A 22,684-nucleotide genomic window follows, 5' to 3' on the forward strand; every position below is an offset into this window, starting at 1 on the left:
TACGTTTATTGATTATTTGTAGAAGTCGACTAATCGAGAAAACAAACGTAGAAATGATACACCTGAAGTTATCATGGAAGAACCCTACGATGAAGTGAGATTATGGGAGGAAGGCTTTAAAGATCGTTATTATGAATCAAAATTTGACGTTTCTCCTGATAATTTGGCATTCAGGTAAGAATGTGATGAAGACTACTATTATAAGAAATAAATTTAAAATATTATGTAAATTTTGTGATATAAATTTTCTTCATGTATGTACAGAAATAACGTAGCACTGCAGTATGTTCGAGGTTTATGTTGGGTTTTACGATATTACTATCAAGGTTGTGCTTCGTGGAAGTGGTACTTTCCATATCATTATGCTCCATTTGCTAGTGATTTTATAAATATTGGTGGCCTTTCTACTGAGTTTGAAAAAGGAACTACCCCAGTATGTTGGAGATATTAATTAATTAATAAATAAATTATAACGGATAAATGTATTATTTTTGTTTTGAACGTTTTAGTTCCGCCCATTAGAGCAATTGATGAGTGTATTTCCAGCAGCTAGTAGTAAACACGTTCCTCCGACATGGGCAAAATTAATGAGTGATCCAGTAGGTTGAAATTTATTGTAATTTTATTTACATAAATGAAAAATAATTTATAAGACTTATCATCATTTTTTATATAATATTTTCTAGAGATCACCGATTATTGACTTTTATCCGGAAGATTTTAAGATTGATTTAGATGGTAAAAAATTTGCTTGGCAAGGAGTAGCTTTACTTCCATTTGTGGACATGAAACGATTGTTCAAGGCATTGGAACCGTATTACGATTCTCTATCAGAAGAAGAAAGTATGTTAGCTTTTTACTAAACAAAATCTTTGTATATGTACGATTTCTTTAATATTTATCATTTAACATTCATATTAATATCTTAGAAAAACGAAATATTCGAGGAGATGACCGGTTATATGTAGGATTCAATAATAGTGGTTACAATTTTATAAAGGGACTTTATACGAATTATGTCGGTTTTGACATAGAAACTTCAATACGTATAGAAGGTATACGAGGCACAGTTTTATTAGCTGAAGATTGTGTTGGAGATGGTGCTACTCTAAATTCACCTGTAAATGGACGACCAGTCAGGAATAATAAAGTATATTGGTATGCATAAGATACGCTAGACTCCAAAATAAAAATGTTTTTAATTTATTTATTTTTTAAGTAGGAATATCATTCTTCTTTATTTCTCATATAGTGTTAGATTCAGAGATCCAAAATATAGTAGTAATTTCATTTTCCCCGCGAGGAAGTTAAAGGGGGCCAGAGAGCCACCAAGAGTTTTAAAACCACAAGACTTTGATGAAATAAATCGTACTACTGGCAACACTTGGAAACCGCAAATTGGTTTTACTCCTTCTACACAAGAGGCTTCATTAAGCGAAGCAGGCCGAAGAATACTTGGGTAAGTTATAACAATATGATTTCTAAACTAGATTTTTCGTAGTATATAATGACACATGAATCTATAAACGCAATACGTATGTTTTTTTGTTTACAGACATTACCTTGGGCATCACGGTGAGTCATTTTTTTCAATACCTTTAAATTAATTTATTGACATTGAAGTATTTGTTGGCATGTAAAGAAGAGTAAAAGAAAATGAATCGTGGGTCTGATTTACGTTAAGGAATAAAACGGTTATCGCGCGTTAACTCCCGTTCTCAATGTAAGTTAGAACCCCCGATCTCTTAAACAATACCATGTTTATTAGAACCAAATTAATGCGCACGCAACTTGTTTAGATTACCGATAACACGATTCTTCGTCGAATGAAAAACGCGCACGGGTAATTCATTGTCTTCCACACCCTTCTAGAAGTAATAACGGCACCCCATTTCATCATTCGTGTAGTTTCGTATTTTATATATCGGTCAATTAAGAACAAATTACTTTAAAACTTTTTATTTATTGATTCAATATATTTTTAGTTTATTTTCCTTTTGCAATGATCTCAACTATCATCAAACAAAAGTAGTAGTTTATCTTACCGCGGGTATCATATATGATTATTCAAATTATTATTCAAATTACCGTTATATAAATAATTATGTGATAGCCATAGTGATTTTATTATTATTAATACAATTTTTTATTAATTTACATTAATCTGTAATTGTTTGTAACTGTTAGTAACCAAGATTATCATATGTGACGTCCGTCGTGAAAGTGTTCAGTTGGTCACTTTATTTTTTTAAACGAGCCACCAACAAATCGTTCTTCGCTTTCTCTTCCAATAATTTTAATTTACAATTAACTAGCATCATACTTTCAAAGGAATAAAATAAAACTGAATACTCATATTTAGAAAATTGACCCCCACCCCTCAGTATTGCTCTTTTGCTTTACTTCTGGTTTCATTCCACACACTACGCACACGTACACGTACATACATACACACATACATTTAGAAAGAAAACATCCTCGATCCTTCAGCACCTCTGCTGTCTACATCAGATTCGTTAAAGTCACCGAGAAAAACTGTCCCCGAAATTGCGAACCGATTAGGGCCGTCCCAATTAAGGGTCGATCTCCCACGATTGTTAACGACCCGTGATTTCGTAACCACGCAAAATTTTTCATCTAAAACTCGCGTGACAGACCGAGGGCAGGAGGGAATTGATTCCGTTTGCTCTAAGTTGCTCCTTGGTTCGGGTTTTGATGGAGGAGAGGTGGGGAGTTGAAAATCGGAAAGGTGGGAGGGCGTCCAGAGGTGGGAGCGCAAGCGTGCAGAGGGTTTGCCGAGCCGAGGGGCTACGGTCCCGGATTAGCTCCGAGGGTAGTTCGTCACGTAGAGCGTGACTCCAGCCGTTTCGTTGTTTGGCACGTCGAGGTGGAACCAACGGTTCCACGGCTTTCGCCCAATTATAAAACAAACGCGGTGCACTCTGTAATTATCCAATTAGTGGATGTTCCACTACCATCGTCGTCGCTACCATCGTCAGCCTGCCCCCGGTCTTTCACGTATCGTCCGTCCTCTCCCTAACGTGTCGATCTGTCTGGCTGAGATTACAAAGGCGAACAAGCGACTATCGCTTTGTACCAGCGATTCGTTATCGTCCTCGTCGACGTAAAAGTTTCTCCCGTGGCCTGTGGCGGTATACACGGGCCCGAGGAAACGTCTCGCCGACTCGAGGTGTAATGGGCGAGCGTCTGCGTTTCGATTCAGACGTTTTCATGAACACATGGACGTTGATTTATATGGGAATTTGGAAATGTATATATTTTTGATGAAATCATCGAAAATCATTAGCCATTTATTTGATCACCTTTTGTAAGAGGTTAGGTTTACGAAGATTTGTGTGCTTTGAAATTTTTACGCATTGAAAGTAAGTTAGAAGCTATGATAGATTCGTGAAAAGTAATTTTTATTTACGGTAAGGTATTTAGTTGTCGATAAATGATAATTGATTCAAATTCTTGATACTATAGTTCTCCTTTATGTTTTTAGAGGAAGAAATAGAGGAATATCGTTTTTAAGGTTAATGATAATTTTATATTTGGTACTCGTTGAGTACATATTCGAGGATCAGGAAACTATTTGAAAATTATAAAAATGCAGCTCGAGGTGCCGATTTCGGGAAGATGAATTACGATCGTTGAAAGCTGACAGGCTCAGAAGGCGTGATCGGGTGGGCATACACGCGACAAGAAGTTGGCCGCGCGTGTCCGTAAAAACAAAACGTTGTTACACGGTGTGTGATTGATTTACTGAGGGGTGTAAACGCCAAGCACACGCGTGACCTGGTCGCACGGACCCTCTGTCCAGGAAGCATTGCGTTCACGTTTACTGTTCACGTACGAAAGAAGAAAGAATTCTAACCTTTTCGTTAGGGTATTTAATTTTATAATTTTTTAATTCTAACGTCTCTGCATTATTTAATATGATATATGACATATCGTATATATCTCTTACACATACTTTACTACAAATTTAGTTTATCCTTGTAGTTCACTTTTACATTATGTACGTAGAATGTAAACTACATTTTATATTATTATAAGCTGATTTAAACAGTGCGGTACTTGCACGTTGAATGTTAAGAATTATTATCTCGAGGAAGCGGGTATATCATCGCATAATGCGTTATCTCACAACGATGGATAGAGTGAGATTAACATTGTTTGTACAAAATCAATGAAACAATCATAAAACAGGCAGCAGATACCCACATAATAGTTCAACTCTTAATACTCAATAATGTTGGAAGAAAGTGATCACTAAGAAAGCGGAACGAAGGAAGAGGATTATCAAAATTTTTATACTGAATATATACAAATCTCTTTTATATTTACAAAAAGGATCTCAAGAAGTAAACCTCGAGAGAGAGGAGTAAGACCTTATCTTCAGCTTAAGCAACAGCCTTTTGACACAATGACACGCCATATTCTATGGAATTGAGGAAACCACTCAAACGAATCTTTGTCTCAACCTCAACTAAATCCCATGGATCTTCGTAGTGTCATGAGTCAAGCACACGTTGTGAAGCAAGCAAGCCGAGCAAGCAGTCCAAGTAAAGTTAGCCAGCCAGTCAGCCAGCATGCAAGTAAGCAAGCAAGTAAATGCTTCCTAGGGGATGAAACTGGAAGGAGCAAGAGAAAGAGGAGGAGAAGAGGGTTGGTCTACGTCCGTTCGTCCATATCTTCGTCCAGATGACAGGTGCAGAGGCCCCTCGTTAGACAAATTAAGCTTCGTTCCTGGCCTCCCGCCTCGATGCCAGAGCGTCTACTCCACGGCTTTGTCCGTCTGTCTCTATTCCATTCTCGTTCCTCCATGTCTCTGTGTCTCTGTCGCGCGCGCGCGCGCCAGCTCGTTCGGGACTGGTTTCGAGTGGACTGCAAACACTCGTGCAGGCAGCGGCGGCGGCGGAGCTTCGAATCGCGCAGAAACCGGGCGCAAGACCAAGAAGAACCGTCCGGATCCGTGGTGCTCGCTACCAGATGCCCTAACGTTGATGTCGAGGATTCCTTTCGAATGCTCCTCACGAATTAACGGTAGCGATTCACAAAAGGAGGTTCAGATCTTGGGGGGTTCAGTGAGGAGGAGAAAGGAGAATAGGAGGTGATACGAATTGAAAGAAATTGGTAGAAAAGAAGGGAAAAAACATGCTCTTCTAGTTATTTGTGCATGTCTATAGATTCATAGCACACTGTGGTAAGGTAATTTCTCATGTGGATGACAATCGTAGGTTAATTGTTGTATAATAATTATATTCCATTTTTCAAGTTCTTCTGAGACTGTTGGGTGATCTGTACGTAGGATAGATATTTGTCAATGTGAATGCAAAGCAATTGGCAAAAGTTTCATCAATTTTATTGGACTAATTTCTTCAACGTCAGTTCCAGAGTGTTCTATCCTTCCTTTAAATGTTCTTTTTCTCTATCACTGATTGTAAGATATTACCTTTGGATCTTTATTCACCAGTACAGATTTAATTATCATTCGTTGGTCATTGTTCAGATAAATATCTTCAATTTTCCAGTAACTGTTCTTGGATTTCTATCCACTAGTAATTCATTAAATCATTATTGATTTTTCACTATCCTTTGTCCACTATTTTTCACTTTTTTCCCACATATTAGTGGGAGAAACGCCAATCATAAGATGATCAAAATCCATCGAAAATAACGATATCCCTATCATTAAGTTCTCTTAACGCGACGACCATACAAAACTGTCAGAGTCTTTCCTGAAAGCTTCCACAGCATCTTCAGTCTCGATTCGCTGGTGGAAATTACCTCTCTGGGCTGCGTCCCATCCATCGGCAGCGAGGTGTGCTGCATCTATTTACCAGCTTCTCCCTTTCCCTCTTTTTCTCTGTCCCTCACGGAAACTGGCTGCCGCTTTCACGAGATATTACCTGTAATGTCCGCTGCATCCATTACGCGTCATTATCCATCCATTAGTCGTTTTCCATGGAACCGTGGACGCCTCGAAAAAGGACATTTAGACGCTCCGGTACACGGAACGGACCAGTCTTCTTCTTTCATCCCGTCTTTCCTTTATCTTCCCTCACGGGAACGTTTCATGCGGGGAATATTCTTGTAAATGCCCTGTAAATTATTATTAGTATTATTCTTTTCTTGTTCTACCATATGATAGTAATAGAATACTACTATAAAATTATTCTATCATTCTATTAATATTACATTCTTATATAAAAGATAAATATATAGAATGAATATACAAACCAAAACACTATAGTGAGTGCATGATAGTCTTAACAAATTTTCAACGACCGCTTTCTAATCAAACTTTCACTTGTACCCCAAGATATTCTCAATAATCTAATTACAAGAAATACCTTATGATAACGCTGTTCTGCAGTGAGTTCTTCATGTACTGATCTCAAGAAACTAGTGCTAAAGTTTTAACTTCAAAATAGCGTGGATAATAAGAATCAGCGTAGAAGAACGATTAGCATAGTGATTCCATACTTGATGGGTATTGTCGGTGATTACAAGGGTTGGTAACTCGACGGTAATTACGGTTGGACCGGTAACGAGGACACGTGTTTTCCATGGAAAAACTTCGATCTCGAAGACGAGTCGAACAAAGCGATCCAGGCGGGTGGAGAAGGCGGAGGAGGAGGGAACAGAGGCTTCTTCTCTAAATGCTCGTTCACCCTCGCCTATTCATTCTTCACGTATGTCTACTACCTGCGATACAGCCTCCCCGCCATTAACTATAGGATCCATTCATCTTCGAGAGCATAGGTGAACTTGTCCTCGCGATCTCTTCAGACACTCGATGATGCCCGCGCTCTGGCTCTCTTTGGCCTGAAACTTCAAAGCCTGCTCCTTTCTCTGAACGGAGATAGAGAGGTAGAGAGTTGGAAAGAAGAACGGAAAAAAAATATTCGTTTTATTATCAGAGCGTTTCCTTCTCTTTCTTCGACCTCTTACCACGTGATTTACTCGTTTCGTCGAATATAAATAAATTTATTTCCGTCTATCAAAGTTATAGGAAAGTGTTGGAATGATCTATAGTCGTTCCATAAAAGTCGAAGTTCTTGAAATTATTGCTTCTTTGGAATTACATATTCTTGGGCAGGAATATTGTATCCATTGAGTCTTCAGTTTTGATAAAAAGATCTAAAAAAAGAAAATAAATATTTTAATTTTAGGTCTGTGGATTGAAGTATTTTTTAATTTTAATAATTCTTGTGTTACCGGTTTTGCAAAATTTTCTTTATGTTATTTCTGGTCCACGTAGGCTGGTTAAAAATTGGAAAGGACGACGAGAATAACGATACACTCCTCGTGCTCCCATGGCACGGCAATGGGGCAGATACGGTCTCTGTTTTCCATGGTGTGAGGCTGACGGGCGTCACCGACAGCGCCGTGGCTAATTTCCTCGGCATTGAACCGCATTGTGCTCTAAATCGGCCTTCCCGCCTTCGGAAACTCACCCCCTCTATACCCGCAATCTACACCGTATCTAGCAGCACCATATCTCTTCATCGAAGTCTATTCAACGCATCCTGGAAATTGTTCCCTTTCTCTTATTTGGTTTTGCTCTTTGATTCCTCATTGAACATTTTCCTCTATCTTTTCATGCGAAAAATCATGGCCAACGAATTCTCTGTTTGCTTTAATTTTTAGTGCATTTAAGGGTGACTTTACCTTGCCTTCTCGTTAATTAATAATTCTACTTTGTCTATAGTTTTCATTTGTATCCTCGTTAAATCTCTTCCTACCGATAAAACTGTAGGAAATTTTTCTTACATTTCACTGTGAGTTCGTGAGTACAGCAAATTATTTCTTATCCAGTTTAATAAGGTTCCTTCTTAACTTCGTTCCCCTCGATGCGATTAATTTATTGGTTTCATTCGATCTGCCTAACTTCGAATCAATTATAAACACTTGAAAGTAAAAATTCCAAACAACATTTGGTATTTCATTTGATTAATAAACCTGGTTTCAACAAGATCAGTTATTCCGCGTTTGACCCCTCTTATAAAATCGAGTCACACTCGTGACAGGGATTGTGTTTCGAGTGTATTTGTAACAAAGTTCAATTTGAACTGGAACTTCAATTTCAGTTCTTCAGACAGAGGATTAGCAACCACTTCAGAGACCAATTTATTAAGGTCAGATAAAAATGGGTATGTTTTGTCTTCCAGTTGTACGTGAAGTATATTTGTGAATATTAAACGAGAGGAATAACGTTGGAAAATATGTTTAAACATTCACACATCTCCGTTCACGAAGTATGCTAAATCTGAAACACCATTAGAAAATAATTAGGATCTTTAAAAAATATTATCTCGTTTTGGACGAGATTATAAAGAACTTATAAGATTAATCCCTTCACTTACAATATCCTGTGAGACTCGTGGTAGGAGATAGGGTCAAACACGAGTATCACGTGTGAGAGCCGTGGTAGGAGATAGGGTCAAACACGAGTATCACGTGTGAGAGCCGTGGTCTCTATTCGTACATAGGGTCCGACGTAAACATTCCGGATCAGGTTCCTCGTTAATTTTCGCCAATGCCTTCCTGTCTCAGGTACGTGTTATTCTCTGCCGCGTTCGGACGAAGTGTCTCGACGTGTTTTACCTTGTTGTTGACTGTGGCACGCGCCATCGAAACTTAAATGGTGAGGCAAGATATTACTTAAATTTTTCTCACTTGTAGTTGTCGCATCTCGATCTTCAGTTTCCAATTTTAATTATATTTTCGTATGAGAATAGCACGTGTTCAGTACCTATAAACATAGTATAGTTAGTTCGGATAAGATCTCACTATATCGTTTAAACATATGTTTCATACGTTTCATTAACTCTCAAAAAGTTAAATACAAATTGCGTATAACACTGATGCAGTATTACAAGGGCAAGTAACAGTCACTTAATGCATTCACAGCCAGTAGTTTCTCAGTTTCCTGATACTAAAAACCGTTAAAATAAAGAGACTGAAATTCAAAAGATTTCTGCTCTCTGAAATCACATCAATGGTAGTCAAAAACAGAATTTGAAATAACGTGAATTCACGCCACTGGAAACCAGTCACTTCCACGTCAGTGGAAGCCGGAAAAGGGGCCATAAATGACATAAATTCACATCACCGATTACATACGTGTTAAGTATTACTGAAAAGGTCACGAAGCAATCGCGATACCCTCAAATAAGGTGTTACACTACTTTAAATAATTAGCATTCTCGTATAACCAGAAAATTTTTAAACTCGTACATGACCAAACGATCCTCTAAACAAGTTACCAAAGATGCTTGCAACAATTTTCAACCTCCGACGAGGGATAAAAATGTGAAGAGACTTGTTTGTCAGAATGGAATTTTGCAAAAGTGCAACGGTAGCGACTCGAAGTGTGTAGGATGCGTGAGATCAGAAGGAAATGAGATTAAGTCCAGCTAGAGTGCTAGGTTTAATCGCGCTATTTCTTTCGCCGCGAAGGAGCGCGGCTGAAAAGTCGTGAATTTCTGCGAGGTGTCAGCGAGCCGCGGCTCCTTCTTCACCACCGGTAAGAAATCGTGAAACGGGTTGAGGATGCGTGGAGTGGCGAACCAGAGGGGGTGGGATGAGAGAGCGACTCGACGTCGAGAGGGATCCGCCCTCTCGTGAAGGGTCCAGCCAGTAGACAGTCTCACTAATTACGCCGCGCCTCATTAGCGTGGAAGCCTGGCAGTCGCTTAAGGACACGTACGACGACTCTTCTTCGGTTTCGTCAAAGATACGGATTTTTCTCTTTTTCCCTTTTTCCCTTCTTTGCTTCAATCTGTCTTTCTCTGTTCTTCTTCCTCACTTTTCCTTCTTCCTGCCTACTCCTCTTTTCTTTCTTCCTTTCTGTTTTCCTCTTCTTCCCACTAACGCTGGAAGAGAGGAAAGTCCTTTGCCGTGACTCTTCTTCGCTCGCTGACACTGGAATAAGAAAAAAAATATTAGCAATGAGAGAAATCCTCTCCTTGCCATGAGGCAAGAGTTCGAGGAGTACAGGGTTCTGCATGGGGAAATTGCGGTACGTGGAGAAGTACGTTCCTTGGGTAAAATTGGGAAAAATAAGGGTGGGCTTCTCGTTTTATGGGGAACATTTTGGGGGGGCTGGTCGAGGGTAATTCGCAGAGGCTTCTAAATACGTTATTGCAGTTTTAATATTGCTTAACTGAGAATTGGTTACCTTGGTATTGAGAACTTTTTATGAAGATTTTTCTGCTATTTTATGTACCTTTATCTCGTACGTTCAAGTATCTCACGAGTTTCGATCTCTCCAATTTTCTCCTCACGCGAGAAGGAGAAGAATATACGCAATAAAGGCTAAGAAAAGTAGAATGTCTTCAACGGTTCAAAGCAAATCGGTATACTCAAACTCGTTAAACGGAAGGGGGCGTTTGGAGTCGCTTTGATTATCAATTCTCCGCTTGACCAGCTCGTAGATCCACCAGGATTGACTGACTCGGGGCAATTCTCTTGGCGAGCGTGAAACTCTATTAGAGCCGGGAGGGCCAGCAGCTATGGTACCGTTTCGATTTGTCCCTGTGAAGGGTTCGTGCGATTTCTAGTGGCTAATAGAAAGGCTGCCTCCTACCCTCTATGGCTTCCACGAGGGGAGGGCTAAGGGTTGATTCGTTTGGACTTTTACTTAAAGCCAAACCGACCCCACATTCGTTTATGAGATCGATATTATCGGACCATCAACTGCCTCTTTAATTGGAGGAATGTCTGATCAGTTATTGCTCGATACTACTTATTTATTTCTGCCATACACTGTATAGTGCTGTGTTGCGTTACTCCTGCTAATTTTTGAAATTTGTAGTATGATATTGCTTCTTGGTTTCCGTCGTAGCGTGGTGTGGAAGATCTCTGAAAAATTTAAAGCATTGTTTATTTAAAATATACTTAATTAAATTCTTAATACAGGATACCGTCAATAATTATGATACTGAATAATTTTACTGCAAATGAAGGGATTTCTGTTTAAAATAGAATAAAAAAAGAAAGTAATTTCAATGAATTACATCAGATTCTTGTTACGTTGACTTCCGGGCTAATTGAAGAGTCGAGGACCGACACGTCTGTTCGCATTACGTCCCCATGAGCAAACCGTAGATGAAGGTCCTCGATCATTCGCAAGGAAACGAACAGCCATGAGAAAATTTTCCTTTCTCTCTGGGCCAGCTTAACGGATCATCTGAATAGAGGAGCCTCTTTCACGTAATAGAAGTAAATGGTGCGCATATCCTAGGTCAGCCGAAGAAAAGGTATTTCGTTTTGTTGGGGGATCATCGATACACCTGTGCACCAACCTCTAATTTTCTTCTCTTTAGCCTACGTTTGCTTAAAAACAGCCAGAAATAAATCTGGTGTATATATCCCAGCTTTAGCGAAGCAAGTATTCAGTTCTCCATTCATTTTGTTCATTTTAATACTCACTTAGGATCCAACTTGTTCAGCTTCTTCTGGGCAATTTGTATAATCTTGGGAAACCTAAAAAGATATTCAAGATGATATAATACAGCAAAGTTCCAATCGTTTTATAATTGTCTTTACAGAAAGAAAAGATTATTCTCTTAATGGGAAAACTTGAACAAGTTCAGAATTTTCCAAAAACTGCATGTAAACCTAAACTAACTATCCAATCATCATCATGTTAATCTCCAGTAATAATCTTGACATCCTAGCTGTAACTAAGTTTACAAAGTCCACTTATACTTATCAGAGCGTTTAAACATTCTTTTTCAAGGAACACAAATTGCATCGGATATCTGCAAATGGTATCTGAAAGAAAGTGTGGGCTAGTGGGTGCTCTGAAGGAGATGCAACCCTGTTCCTTGACCCTCGAAGTGAAAGTGCATCGGTCGAATGTGTGTTTAAGGGACACGGTCCGGTAAGAAAACTCGTGTGGCCCACGTTGTGGGATTTCTATCCGGTTCTTTTTCTTTCCTAGCTCTCGTTCCAATTAACCTTGAGGCCACGAAGCGGCTACGAGGCTCTCGCCCCGCAGGATGCGAGGGAGAGCATAAAGGGGGCAGTCGAATGAGATTAATTCAGAAATGACGACGAGTTCTTGTTGCCTCCCTGCGTACGCACGATTATATACGATGGATGTGCACGCAGGGAAAATTGAATACATATGTAAGCACCACGCTCCATCATACCCCTATTTCCACTTTGATTTCGTTTTTTCCCTTGTTTTTTGGATATGCTATTTTATTGATTTCTCATTTTTGTAAAAGCTATTTTTTAATGATTACTTTTTCATCGCTTTTTCTTTGCCATGTTACGTAACTAATCAGTGCTTTGCGGGATGCTTTTTAAGTATATAAAAGACATCTCGTTTATCTTTAATTTGTGACTTCATCCTCTGTGTCATAACGTGTTACTGTTAATTTAAGTTACCAGAAAATGGTACATTTGGTACAGCTGATGGTGCGTTCTAGTTTATCGAACGTTCGAGTATCCAGTATCATTCATAGACTCACGAGAAAACACTTTCGCGAATGTTTAGCCCTCATTGTTGCGTCCCCGTTTATTCTTTGCCCTTTTCCACTCCTTTTCTCTGCGCGATGTAATTTACATTTCCGTTTCTGGGTCGCGCGATTAACCGAGAGAAACGGAAGCCAACCGTGGCGTGTTTGCAACGCCGAGAATTCGAATGAAAATGTTTTCCATTTTTCTTTCCCGTCTTCTCCTCTCCTCCACGCCGGCCGATATTTATCCCTGTCCCGGAATCGGGGCTTTTCACCGTTCCTCTTTCTCTCTTCCTCGTTTTCTTTCGTTTTTTACCTTGGCACGATTTTCTCGCGCTCGACTGCCTCGAGAACTCGCTCTCCGCGTTATTCTACGCGCGTTTGTAATATCAAGAAACCGCGGTGGCGGTGAAATCCTCGGTTAGTATCCTCGAAAACGCAAAGAAAAGGTGAGTCGAGTCCCGAGGGTGCGGTTTTCCACCTCATTTCCGCGCGAACTCGGTGAACAACGATTCTAAACCCGAAGAAAGAGGGAAACTACCCCCTCGTTTCACTCTGCTCCATGTCTTCTCTGTCCTTCCTGTTGGATGTCTTCTATTGTGTCTTGCTATAGTCATCGAGGATCATCCGTCGAATCGGATTTTAACAGGCGCCTTGGCTGGTTTTTTAGACATTCTGCTGAGTTTCAAAGGATTTCTTCGCCTCTTCTCGAAGCAGGTCTTTAAAGGCGGTACTAATTCCCATTCGTTGCTCTTTAAACGTTCCTGTCAATTTGAAAACGTATAATCATAATGATTGTTATTAAATTTCATTGCATATTCGGTAATGTATCATTATGAATGTAATATTAACTAATGGTATCAATCACAGAACGTTCACTTATTAAGTAGAATTAATTTGACATTAGAGCTACCAACCTGTAATGTCTATTTAGGTATAGTATCTGTAATTAATAACAATGAAAGTGTTACGATGAAACTGATAGGTTTGCGAAAAACAAAACTGAAATTAGACATTTTGCATTCTTCGGTAGCTTCACAATAGATCAAAGTTCCCGAATTACCTTGAAATGCTAATTTTCATGAATACTCTGTTACGCAGAGAGATCTTGGTAGGAGCTTCAAAGGCTGTGCCGTCACAAGAATTTTCCAACGGCGAAATCATGGTTGTGTACGTGTACGAGCTATCAGTCGGTCTCTACTGTAATTTAATAGGTCGATATTGCTTTTGCATGGCCCATTAGATTGCGGCAAACGTTGATTGATACATTACAATATCTACAAGCACGACGTTCTCACTGCGATGTTTATACGCCGACATTATTCTTCAGTCTCCTAGAAAGAGGATCACTTTGTGTATTTGTTTATAAATCGCAAGTTTTTATCAAATCTTAATGCTCTATAATGGTTCTATAATTATAGACACGTTACCTGTGCAGGTGTCGGTAGATCATGATCTAGTAAACAGTGAATGGACATAGAGAGGAGCAAGAATTGCGGGCACTTTTGAAGTGGGTTTCTTTTTTCCTTTTCATTCCTGATCGGAAGTGTGAAAGGTTCTCCGGGCGTAAGTGGCCGGATCCATGACACGTTTTGATTCCTGCAGAAAGTATCGGGTTTCGGAACGTTCAGCGGCCGTGTTCTTCTTGGTTAGGAAACGATCTCGTTTCTGAACGCGTCGACTTGTTGACCCATCTACCAGCCACTCCCGAAGGATCCGATTTCACTGACGTTTCGAGGACTCGCGACCATACTGACCGTCCAGGTCTGGCCGTGGAATCCTCTTCAACTGACTCTTCCGGAATTTCGTCGGACCACCGTGTCGAATTTCGCGGTTTCGCCGGAAATTTGGATATTTCTCCTGTTTGCTCAATCAGAGTACATTTCCTGACCTTTTTCTCGTTCCAAATCGTTCGGTATGACAATTATAAGACTAACACCTTTTCGTACAATATCACGCGAGACTCGTAAGGAAATAGGGTCGAACGTGAATATCACGGGCGAGAGCCGTGGCTCGACATAAACACGAGAGACCGACATAAACATCACGGGTCAGGCTTCTGGTTAATTTTCGCTGAGGTCTTCCTGTCTCAGTTGTGTGTTATTCTCTAACAAGTTCGGACGAAGTGACTCGTTGTGTCCCACGTAGCTCGGCGTGTTTAAACGTGTCCGGCGTTGCTGTCGACTATGGCACGCGCTCATCGGAACTTAAATAGTAAGGTAAGGAGTTAAAATAATTTCCTAGGATTCGTTTTCCTTTCTGATTGCTTAATCATGTTTAATACTGATGGTACGTACCAGGAATGTGTAGTCTTCCAAACTTGATACTCACTGAGAACTCCTGAACGATATCTTAACATCCTTAACCAAAGCATCCATAAATTTAACAAAGTTTTGATTCCGTTTACCAAAATTCCTTTTAACCGGGGATTGTCATTGCGAACGGCGCCTCGGCCAGGAAACCTGACGCGTTCTCGCACGGCCATGCTCTCCACCTACTCCAGAGCCCTTGAAGAACCCTTGATTTCGCAATCCGTACGAAAGTCTCGCGGCACACAGAGTGCAGCTTCGGAGATCAAGCACAGCGGAGACAGATGGATGGATTCACGCGTCGCCACGTGATGGAAAAAAAGGACGGAAAGAAGGAAATTCGAAGTACAGAGAAGGAGACATAAAAAAAGAGAAATGAAGGAAAGATCGGGACAGAAAGGAAAAAAAGGGAGAAAGGGAGCAAAAGAGGGGGATGATATCCCTCTCGGTGTGTAGCATTTGAAGGAGACGACGGTTCCCTTTGCAAGAGTAGAGATCCTGATGGGTCTCGGGAGGGGCGTATTTACAAGGAGAAAAGAGAGGAGCACGGAAGGAAGACAGGCGGAGGAAAAGAGGAGAGATACGCGACGTAGAGGGGACCACGAGGAAGAGGACGATGGGAGTGAAGCATCCTCGACAGTTCTAGGATACTCCTTGCCGGTATCCTGGGGTCCTCGCTGCACAAGGACCATCCTCTTCCTCTTCCTCTTCTTCGTGACGCACTCTTTTCCTCTCTTTCCTTCCACCGGTTTAGATCTTCGTCCTTCCTCTTCTCGTTTCTTTCTTCCCCCATTCCTTCCCTCCCTCTTGGGACGTTTCTGCGCTTGCGACGTTTATACCAACTCTTCCTCTTTCTTTCTCTCTCTCTCTCTTTCTCTCTCTCTCTGTCGCTCGCTTCGTCTTCTTTCTCGTCTTCTTAACTCCGTTACAAAGCCGAGTAGCCACCTTTTCAACGCTCTTCTCGCTTTTCAGGATCCACCGCGTCGTTCTGCCGCGACTCTTCAGCTCGCAACCTCCTGTGCTCGTGTGCTCCCACCCTCGCTATGGGTCTCTGTTCTTCCTCTTCCTTTTCTACTTGTCTCCTCGTCCTTCTGCACCTCCTCGTCGGTCTACTCGCGCGTCGAGCAAGTGTGTAGGATTCGATATCACCTAATCACGATCCTCGAACGGGAACAGACTCTTCTCTCGACGACTTTTCGACGGCAAGAGGGGCGTGATTGTTTTTTCTTCTCCTGCTTGTTCACGAGCGTTAACTTAATGGTCTTCCGATACGTCTTGTGGGAGATTCGAGGACCTTTAAACGATTTGTGGCTAGGTGCTTTGTGAACGGTATTTGAGCTCGTTGGATTGCGCTTGATTTCGTGTCGTATGTAATTGAAGATTTCTAAGTGTGAAGCATTTGCTGAATAGTTCTTCCAATTTCTCATCATGTGAGAATATTTAGTACCATTATTTTGTACACGATTAATGACTAGTTACGAATTTTTAATTCTTTAAATGTAACTCATTATTACTTTCTATTTTCTTTCTCTTTTTTCTTTCAATTTTCCTTAGTCAGCGTTCTTGTTATTGCTACCTCTGGAAAAATAAGAACATTTTTATAATCCTTCTACTATTTTCATCGGTTTCACTTGTTTTAATCTGGTCGGTTTCTTCTTCAATCGTACTAACATTTACATGGACTCCATAAAAACCAGTTTCAGTTCACAGAACGGTTGAAAGACCAACCAAAAATTGCGACAGCTCTCGACTCGCCTCCTAATCGTCGAGTCGATGCTCTCTCTTGTGATCGTAAATACGGTGGCAGTGGTTACCGGAGGAAAAGGTAGCGTGGATGTAAACGCGGCCATAGAGGACGCGAGAGCGGCGGAGGTAATGCGCCAGCTGAGGCAAGGGTCCTTGCTTTGACTCCAAACTCACCAGTATAACTGAATGCCTCTCTATAGGCCGAGTACGTGCTTCTAAGTGCATCCTGATTTTTCGAAGCTCTTTGATTATGCCCTCTTTCTCTCTCTCTCTGTCCTTCTTCCACTCCCTCCGGCACTCATGCTACCCTACCCCCTTGTATTCGCATTCTTCCTGCGACTTTCCGACTTTTCCTCCAGTCGATCTACAAATGGAAAACGAAGAAACTGCTAAGGTGCTCGATATCACTATAAACCTTACGTGATTTACTTACTCTAATGTTTATAAATGAGTCAATCACTGTGATTATATCCCAAGCTTGATTCTTCTGTACCTAGAACATCCAAATTACCATAGTGTAGGAGTTAACAATCATGAGAATTTTTTATACTATTTGTTCAAGTTTTACATCGAATTTCATAAGCAATGAATTTCATAAAATTTGCTTATTCATTTGCTAACGAAACTTCAAAATTATTCAATAAGACGGAATACCTTTTCACGTCGTTCAGACAGATCTTTCCGATTCCTTAATCCCAACTTCTTACACGGTAAAGAAATCGATTTCCGGATTGCCACGGGCTTTTGGACGGCACGGGTCGTGGCTGGATCTCTTCACAGGTGCACAAGTAGCTGTGTTGATTTATTTGATAAATGAGTAGTGGATAGGGCTTTAAGCGGGCGAGAGAGAGGGAGGGCTCTCCAGCGGAGAGTCCTACAACGCCGAGCGCACTACTCTTTCGCTCCTCTGCTTTCGTTCCCTCTCTCTCTCCCCTTCTCGTTTTTTACCCCGACTTCCTCTTGCCTCCCTCAAATCAAACGTAGAACCAGTTGGACCGACATAGGTCCCGCGAGTGCGACTCAAACACTCTCACTGCGGCTCGTCTCTGCTACTTTCATCGTCGACGCGATTTCCACTGCTTGTTTCTCGCGGTGCACCCTGTCTCCTCGAGCTATCCCGGGAACGGCCCGTGAAACAATACTCTCCTGGAGAACAAAGTTAAAATGATATGAAACTGTGACTATAACTTATCCAAAATTAACTAATCCCCCATTGAAGTCTATGTCTATCGTGCTACGATCTTACATATGTAAGAATTCAATTTGGCGATATTTGTCAATAATGAACGACACGGATCGTTCTAAAAGTCAAGGATAAAAAAATATCTTGCCGAAGGGGGAAGAGCTTGACGTACACGCGAGACGCGACTTAATCCAAAACGGCTGAGCAAGCAGGCCGCGCGAGCGTCGTCGTAGCCAGCTTTGCAGAAATCTGCGTTTTTCTTCTTTTCTTCGTGGCCCGCAACGTTCCGCCGATATTCCGTCTCCTTCGTCGAGGGCTAGAGAGTGAAAATATTGACTCTGTCAGCCGGTCGGTACGACGTATAACGCGAAAGAGAAGCGGCCGTGGAAGGCGGTACAAATTAGGGGCGGATGTCGTATTGTTTCGGAACAATGTCAGAGGGATTAGCCAGTCCGTACACACGGAACGTCCACGTGAAAACGCTTCGTTCGTTCCCCTTCCAACTTCGTTACAATTGCACCGGCATGGATATACGATTTATCCAAGAGAAGCCGGGAAAATAACAGAGAATAGTCCTTCCGAGTCAAAAGTTCTGGCAGACGTGGCACACGGCGAGACCAGGTGGGTGGTGGTCTAGAAGGGGCGACGATCAGCGATTCCGTCGTCGTTATCGACGATGAATAATTAATGTCGTTAATGAATTAAAGATTACCGTGGGTTAAAGAAAGCCGGCGGCTGACTAGCTCGTTGAATATTGGGTACATCTTGTAACTTAACAGTCGTGTATCGATTCTGTCGCTTATCTGACTGGATATTTATAATTTCGAGGATAAACGCACCACCTGAAAATATGATATTGTTAATCATAAAATTAAAAATAATTTTTATAAATTTCCATTGGATTAGTTATAGGATTAATTATACATAAATGATTACGTAGACTGATATTTAGCTGTGATCAATAAATTTTTCTTATCAGAGACACCGATGTGTTAAAACGAGTGGCAAAGGCGTCAGATAAGGCACCATCGTTGATTGGATCACCGCGAGAAATCGATACCTCTGCCCCCTCCTCTACGGTTGGAGCCTTCTCCTTCTTCGTTTCAATCTCTATCTCCGTCTTTCTTCAGAGAGTACGCGTTCCTCCTCCCCCTCTCTCTCTCTTTTCTGTGTTCCTCCTCCTGGCCGCCGCCGTGGCTGCCTCCAATTTCCCCGTGACGGGCTCCTGGAGGATTCTCGAGTGCCCTCTCATCGCCCTCTGGGCCATCCAACCGAGCTCTGTCCGGCAGTCTCCATGCCAACACCCGCTCGATAAATTTATTGGTCGCCTCTGACACGAGTGCTTCTGCATGCTTCTTTCTTCTTTCCTCTGGTGCATTATCTTATAACTCCCTCTCTATTGCGCTTGGGTACACCGTTCTTGCTGCTAGGGATATTTTCTTGGCCGATGCTCAGCCGCGGGACCTCACGAAATGTCACGCGACTCTTGCATTTCGGCCTACTCTATTAGTGCTGAGTTTGCTTCTCCAATTGTTACGAAGTGCTTTAAGCATTCTTTCTTCGGGAACGAGGGGATTAGTTAATTCTTTGTTATCAGTAAAAATGATTAGTAATAGTAATAGGAAATTTGAGGTTACCTACGATTTTACATGGCGTCGGGTAAAGGTCATCTTAAATTACTCCGAGCGAAATACATTACGAAATAGTTTAAACTTCATATAATGTTTTTCAACTGCAAGAAGAATTCAGTCAAAAATAAGAATCATAGGTTATACCAAAACGTATAATTAAAGATGTAGCAATCTACGATTTCAGTGCACGTACAAAACGTTCATTAATCACCATCGAACGATGCAATCGTCGTCTAGGCTGGCGCGCAATTAAACGGCCGGCGAATTACGGCGGAGCTTGCATTGGTGGCTACTCCGCGGCCCGCTATTGGATCTCGCCGGTGGATGGGGCTCGAATCAATCCGGCTCCCCCTTCGCGAAATTGTAAATAAATTAGGAGCTACGCGATCGCGAGAGTCAACACGTTACTTGCGCGCGACCGATCCACCCCCTTTACCTCCCTCTTCTACATACGTGTGCACCCGCTGCGTGGCGCCACACACGCGTACCTGTATATCGCTGCGACTAATGCGCATGCGCCAACCGAGCGAGACCGTTCAGCGCGGTGGGCGTGCGTCTCTGGAAACAGACAAGGACAAACGAACGGCGAGGGTGAGGCTTGCGGAGGGCTGGAAAGAGAAAGGGTCGAGGGTCGGGAGGAGCACACAGACGAGGGACCAACACAGTGGTATTGCGTTTATTAACGCACGTTGCTCGGTGGGGTTTGCTGGCACAGCATCGGCTGTGCGGCAACCAGCCAGGCAGGGTCAAGTGTTTCTCTCCGTCCTTCTTCGATCTTCGCCCTTTCCTATTCCTCCTCCCCCTCAACCTCTCCGCCGACCACTGTGTCCCACCTTCCCGCGCGTACCTTCTCCCACCCCGCGCTTCTGTACCCCCACCCGTCTCCCCGCGGCCCCCCGCTCTAGGGTCGCCGCGACCGTAGCTGAAATACCCGGAGAACGAAACGCCGCTGCTTGCAGGGCCAAGTTTCCTCGGTACGCGCGTCACGTTTTCCTTTTTTTTTTGTTTCTTTCGTTTCTACCTAGCGATTATTAATTCGCAGCAAACGATCGATTATGATACGACTTCGGTACCATTTGGCGCGCCAGACTTTAGATATAGAAGATTGTTGACTAATCGAAGGTGAAGTTTAGAGGTTATGTCGTAAAATATTTATAAAATCGCCCGATTGTGGATGCATCAACAACTTGCAGCATTGCGCGCATTTTTCTATACGATGTTACGTTGGATACCATAACCTAAATGCTTGTGTTAATCACAGCAAAATGTTGGAAATTCGGCATATGTTTGGTAATTAGAATACCACGGTATGTCCAAAATCTCGTTGAAAATTTTGGTAATAATTACAGCCGTGGCATAAATCGGCCGAAATCTCAATATGTGGATTTCGATAACAATCGAAGTGCCGCGGACATATTGGCAAACGTCCAATGCCGCGACGCTGATTCCAATAATAATCGACAGACGTCCTATAAAACGTTCAGAATCACGACGCAGATTTCGTCAATGTGAATTCCAGTAATTACGAAATCCTAGAACTGTTTCGTAAAATCTATAAAATCACAATAATTACAAAGCACTGTATGGCTAGAGGTTGAATCGGTTCTAGAAATTACTGTCAATAACTGTTATATAAAGGTTCTTTCCAAAACAGTTATAAAGAATTGAAATGATGTTATGACTGTTATGACGTAAAAGGTTTTTAACTATATCGATTCTGGTTGCGATTCCAGTAGCTTTTGAAATATCGGTTTTATTGGTTCTATGTTTGTTCTATATCAAAAGCACACAAAACCGAAATAAAACCAAAATAGAATCGATTCAGAGCCAAAATAAAATTGAGGTAGAAGTGGTATTTCAAAGGCTACTGAAACTAGTAGAAATTGAGATCTTCATAGATTTTGGTCTTTTTTTATAGATTATAACATTTGTTATAACACTTTTCAGCCCCTAATTGCTTGTATACATTAATAGTGATGGTTTGGAGACCCAAAAAGGATACCAAACTTATAAGTAGCTTGACTAACTATAATAAAAATAGGTAGCTATATATTAAATACTTATCTCAATAAAAGTCAACATTAATATCGTCAAGAGCAACGTTATGTTTACAGTAACTGCAAGAACAAAAATTCTAATTATCGAGATTTAGAAAGAACTTCAGGTCGGTATAGAATTCTACTAAATTCTATAACTCTATTTTTATAACACTAATAACTTTTATTCCAAAAGGTTCTCTAGTGATTTTAACTATTCCCAAAAAGCGGGATTCAGGAAAAATATCAAAAGCACGGACAATCGAAAGTTAAGTAAAAATCGTATCGCATCCAGATCGAATTCGCGATCTCTCAAGAGAATCGATTAGCCAACGCGAAGTACTTCCGTACACAAGATGATTCCATGCTTCAGCACCCTTGACCGATTGGTTCTCGCCCAATTCGACTCACTGCCGACGTCTACATAGCGTGCACGAGGACGAAGGTAAGCTGCCGAACCAATGACACTCGCGGTGACAAATCGAGGGCCCCTAGTATGGCCTAGTAGTCGGATGTATCGTACTCCTGTCTCATGTGGTAGGAACCAGTTAAGGACCATTTCATGAGGACAGAAATATTTAAAATTGAACAATGGCTGTATGACCAAAAATGATGGTCACAAATGGGTAAACATTGGCAAACAAATTTACCATTAAAAACAAAGTAATACGTCGATGGATGAACCGATAGCGACGGTAGCAATGTTACTGGTCTTTCAGAGAAAGAAAGGAAAGCTTGTATTTTCCTCTCGAGCGAATCACCGCGGTGGACAGAAACTGGGAAACGGAGCTCAGCTGTAGCGGGAGAAAGAAAGTAAAAGTCGCGAGGAGGGGGGTGGGGGTAAACGTGTCTCGTCTCTCGTTTCGTTTCGTTTCGTTTCGTCGAGGCAGGCTCGTCGAGGCGCTAGAAGGGCCGGCGTTCGAGGGCCTCCATTACCGGCGACTAAAAAGAGGAACAGGAAAACGCTAAGAGAGAAAGAGGAAGAGGGCGGAGGGCCAGGGGGTAGAGTAGGAGAAATCTTGAGTTGCACCCGGCTCGTTTCTTCTTCTCCACGGCTCTGGCAAAGGCGAGAATGAATGCGGGCAAACGGCAAAGGGTGGAAGAAGAAAGGGAAGAACCATGACGAAAGTACGGAAGAGAAGGAGGTGGATGAAGAAGAAGAAGAAGTGGAAGAAGTGGAAGAAGTGGAAGAAGTGGAAGAAGTTGAAGTCGCGAGCGCACGAGAAAGCTACCGGTGAGAAAAGAGGAAGTTGAAGGGGGCGACAGAGAGGTGCACATACAGAGCGAAATAGGGAAA

The 22,684-nt window shown here is 41.7% G+C and overlaps 1 protein-coding gene across 1 annotated transcript in view; it reads left to right on the forward strand.

The window, feature by feature from the left end:
• The window catches only part of Rat1 (5'-3' exoribonuclease 2 Rat1), a 31,584-nt gene that overhangs the window by 2,365 nt on the left and 6,535 nt on the right, over positions 1 to 22,684 (forward strand). Inside the window, exons 9-15 of the mRNA XM_017902134.1 lie at positions 23 to 174; positions 265 to 433; positions 510 to 599; positions 687 to 843; positions 930 to 1,158; positions 1,253 to 1,459; positions 1,556 to 1,575. Of these exons, the coding sequence (XP_017757623.1) occupies positions 23 to 174; positions 265 to 433; positions 510 to 599; positions 687 to 843; positions 930 to 1,158; positions 1,253 to 1,459; positions 1,556 to 1,575 (1,024 nt within the window). The remainder of the gene's footprint in view (positions 1 to 22; positions 175 to 264; positions 434 to 509; positions 600 to 686; positions 844 to 929; positions 1,159 to 1,252; positions 1,460 to 1,555; positions 1,576 to 22,684) is intronic.

This window comes from Eufriesea mexicana, unplaced genomic scaffold (assembly GCF_001483705.2).
Source record: "Eufriesea mexicana isolate 0111107269 unplaced genomic scaffold, ASM148370v2 scaffold1653, whole genome shotgun sequence".
Taxonomy (NCBI): Eukaryota; Metazoa; Arthropoda; class Insecta; order Hymenoptera; family Apidae; genus Eufriesea; species Eufriesea mexicana.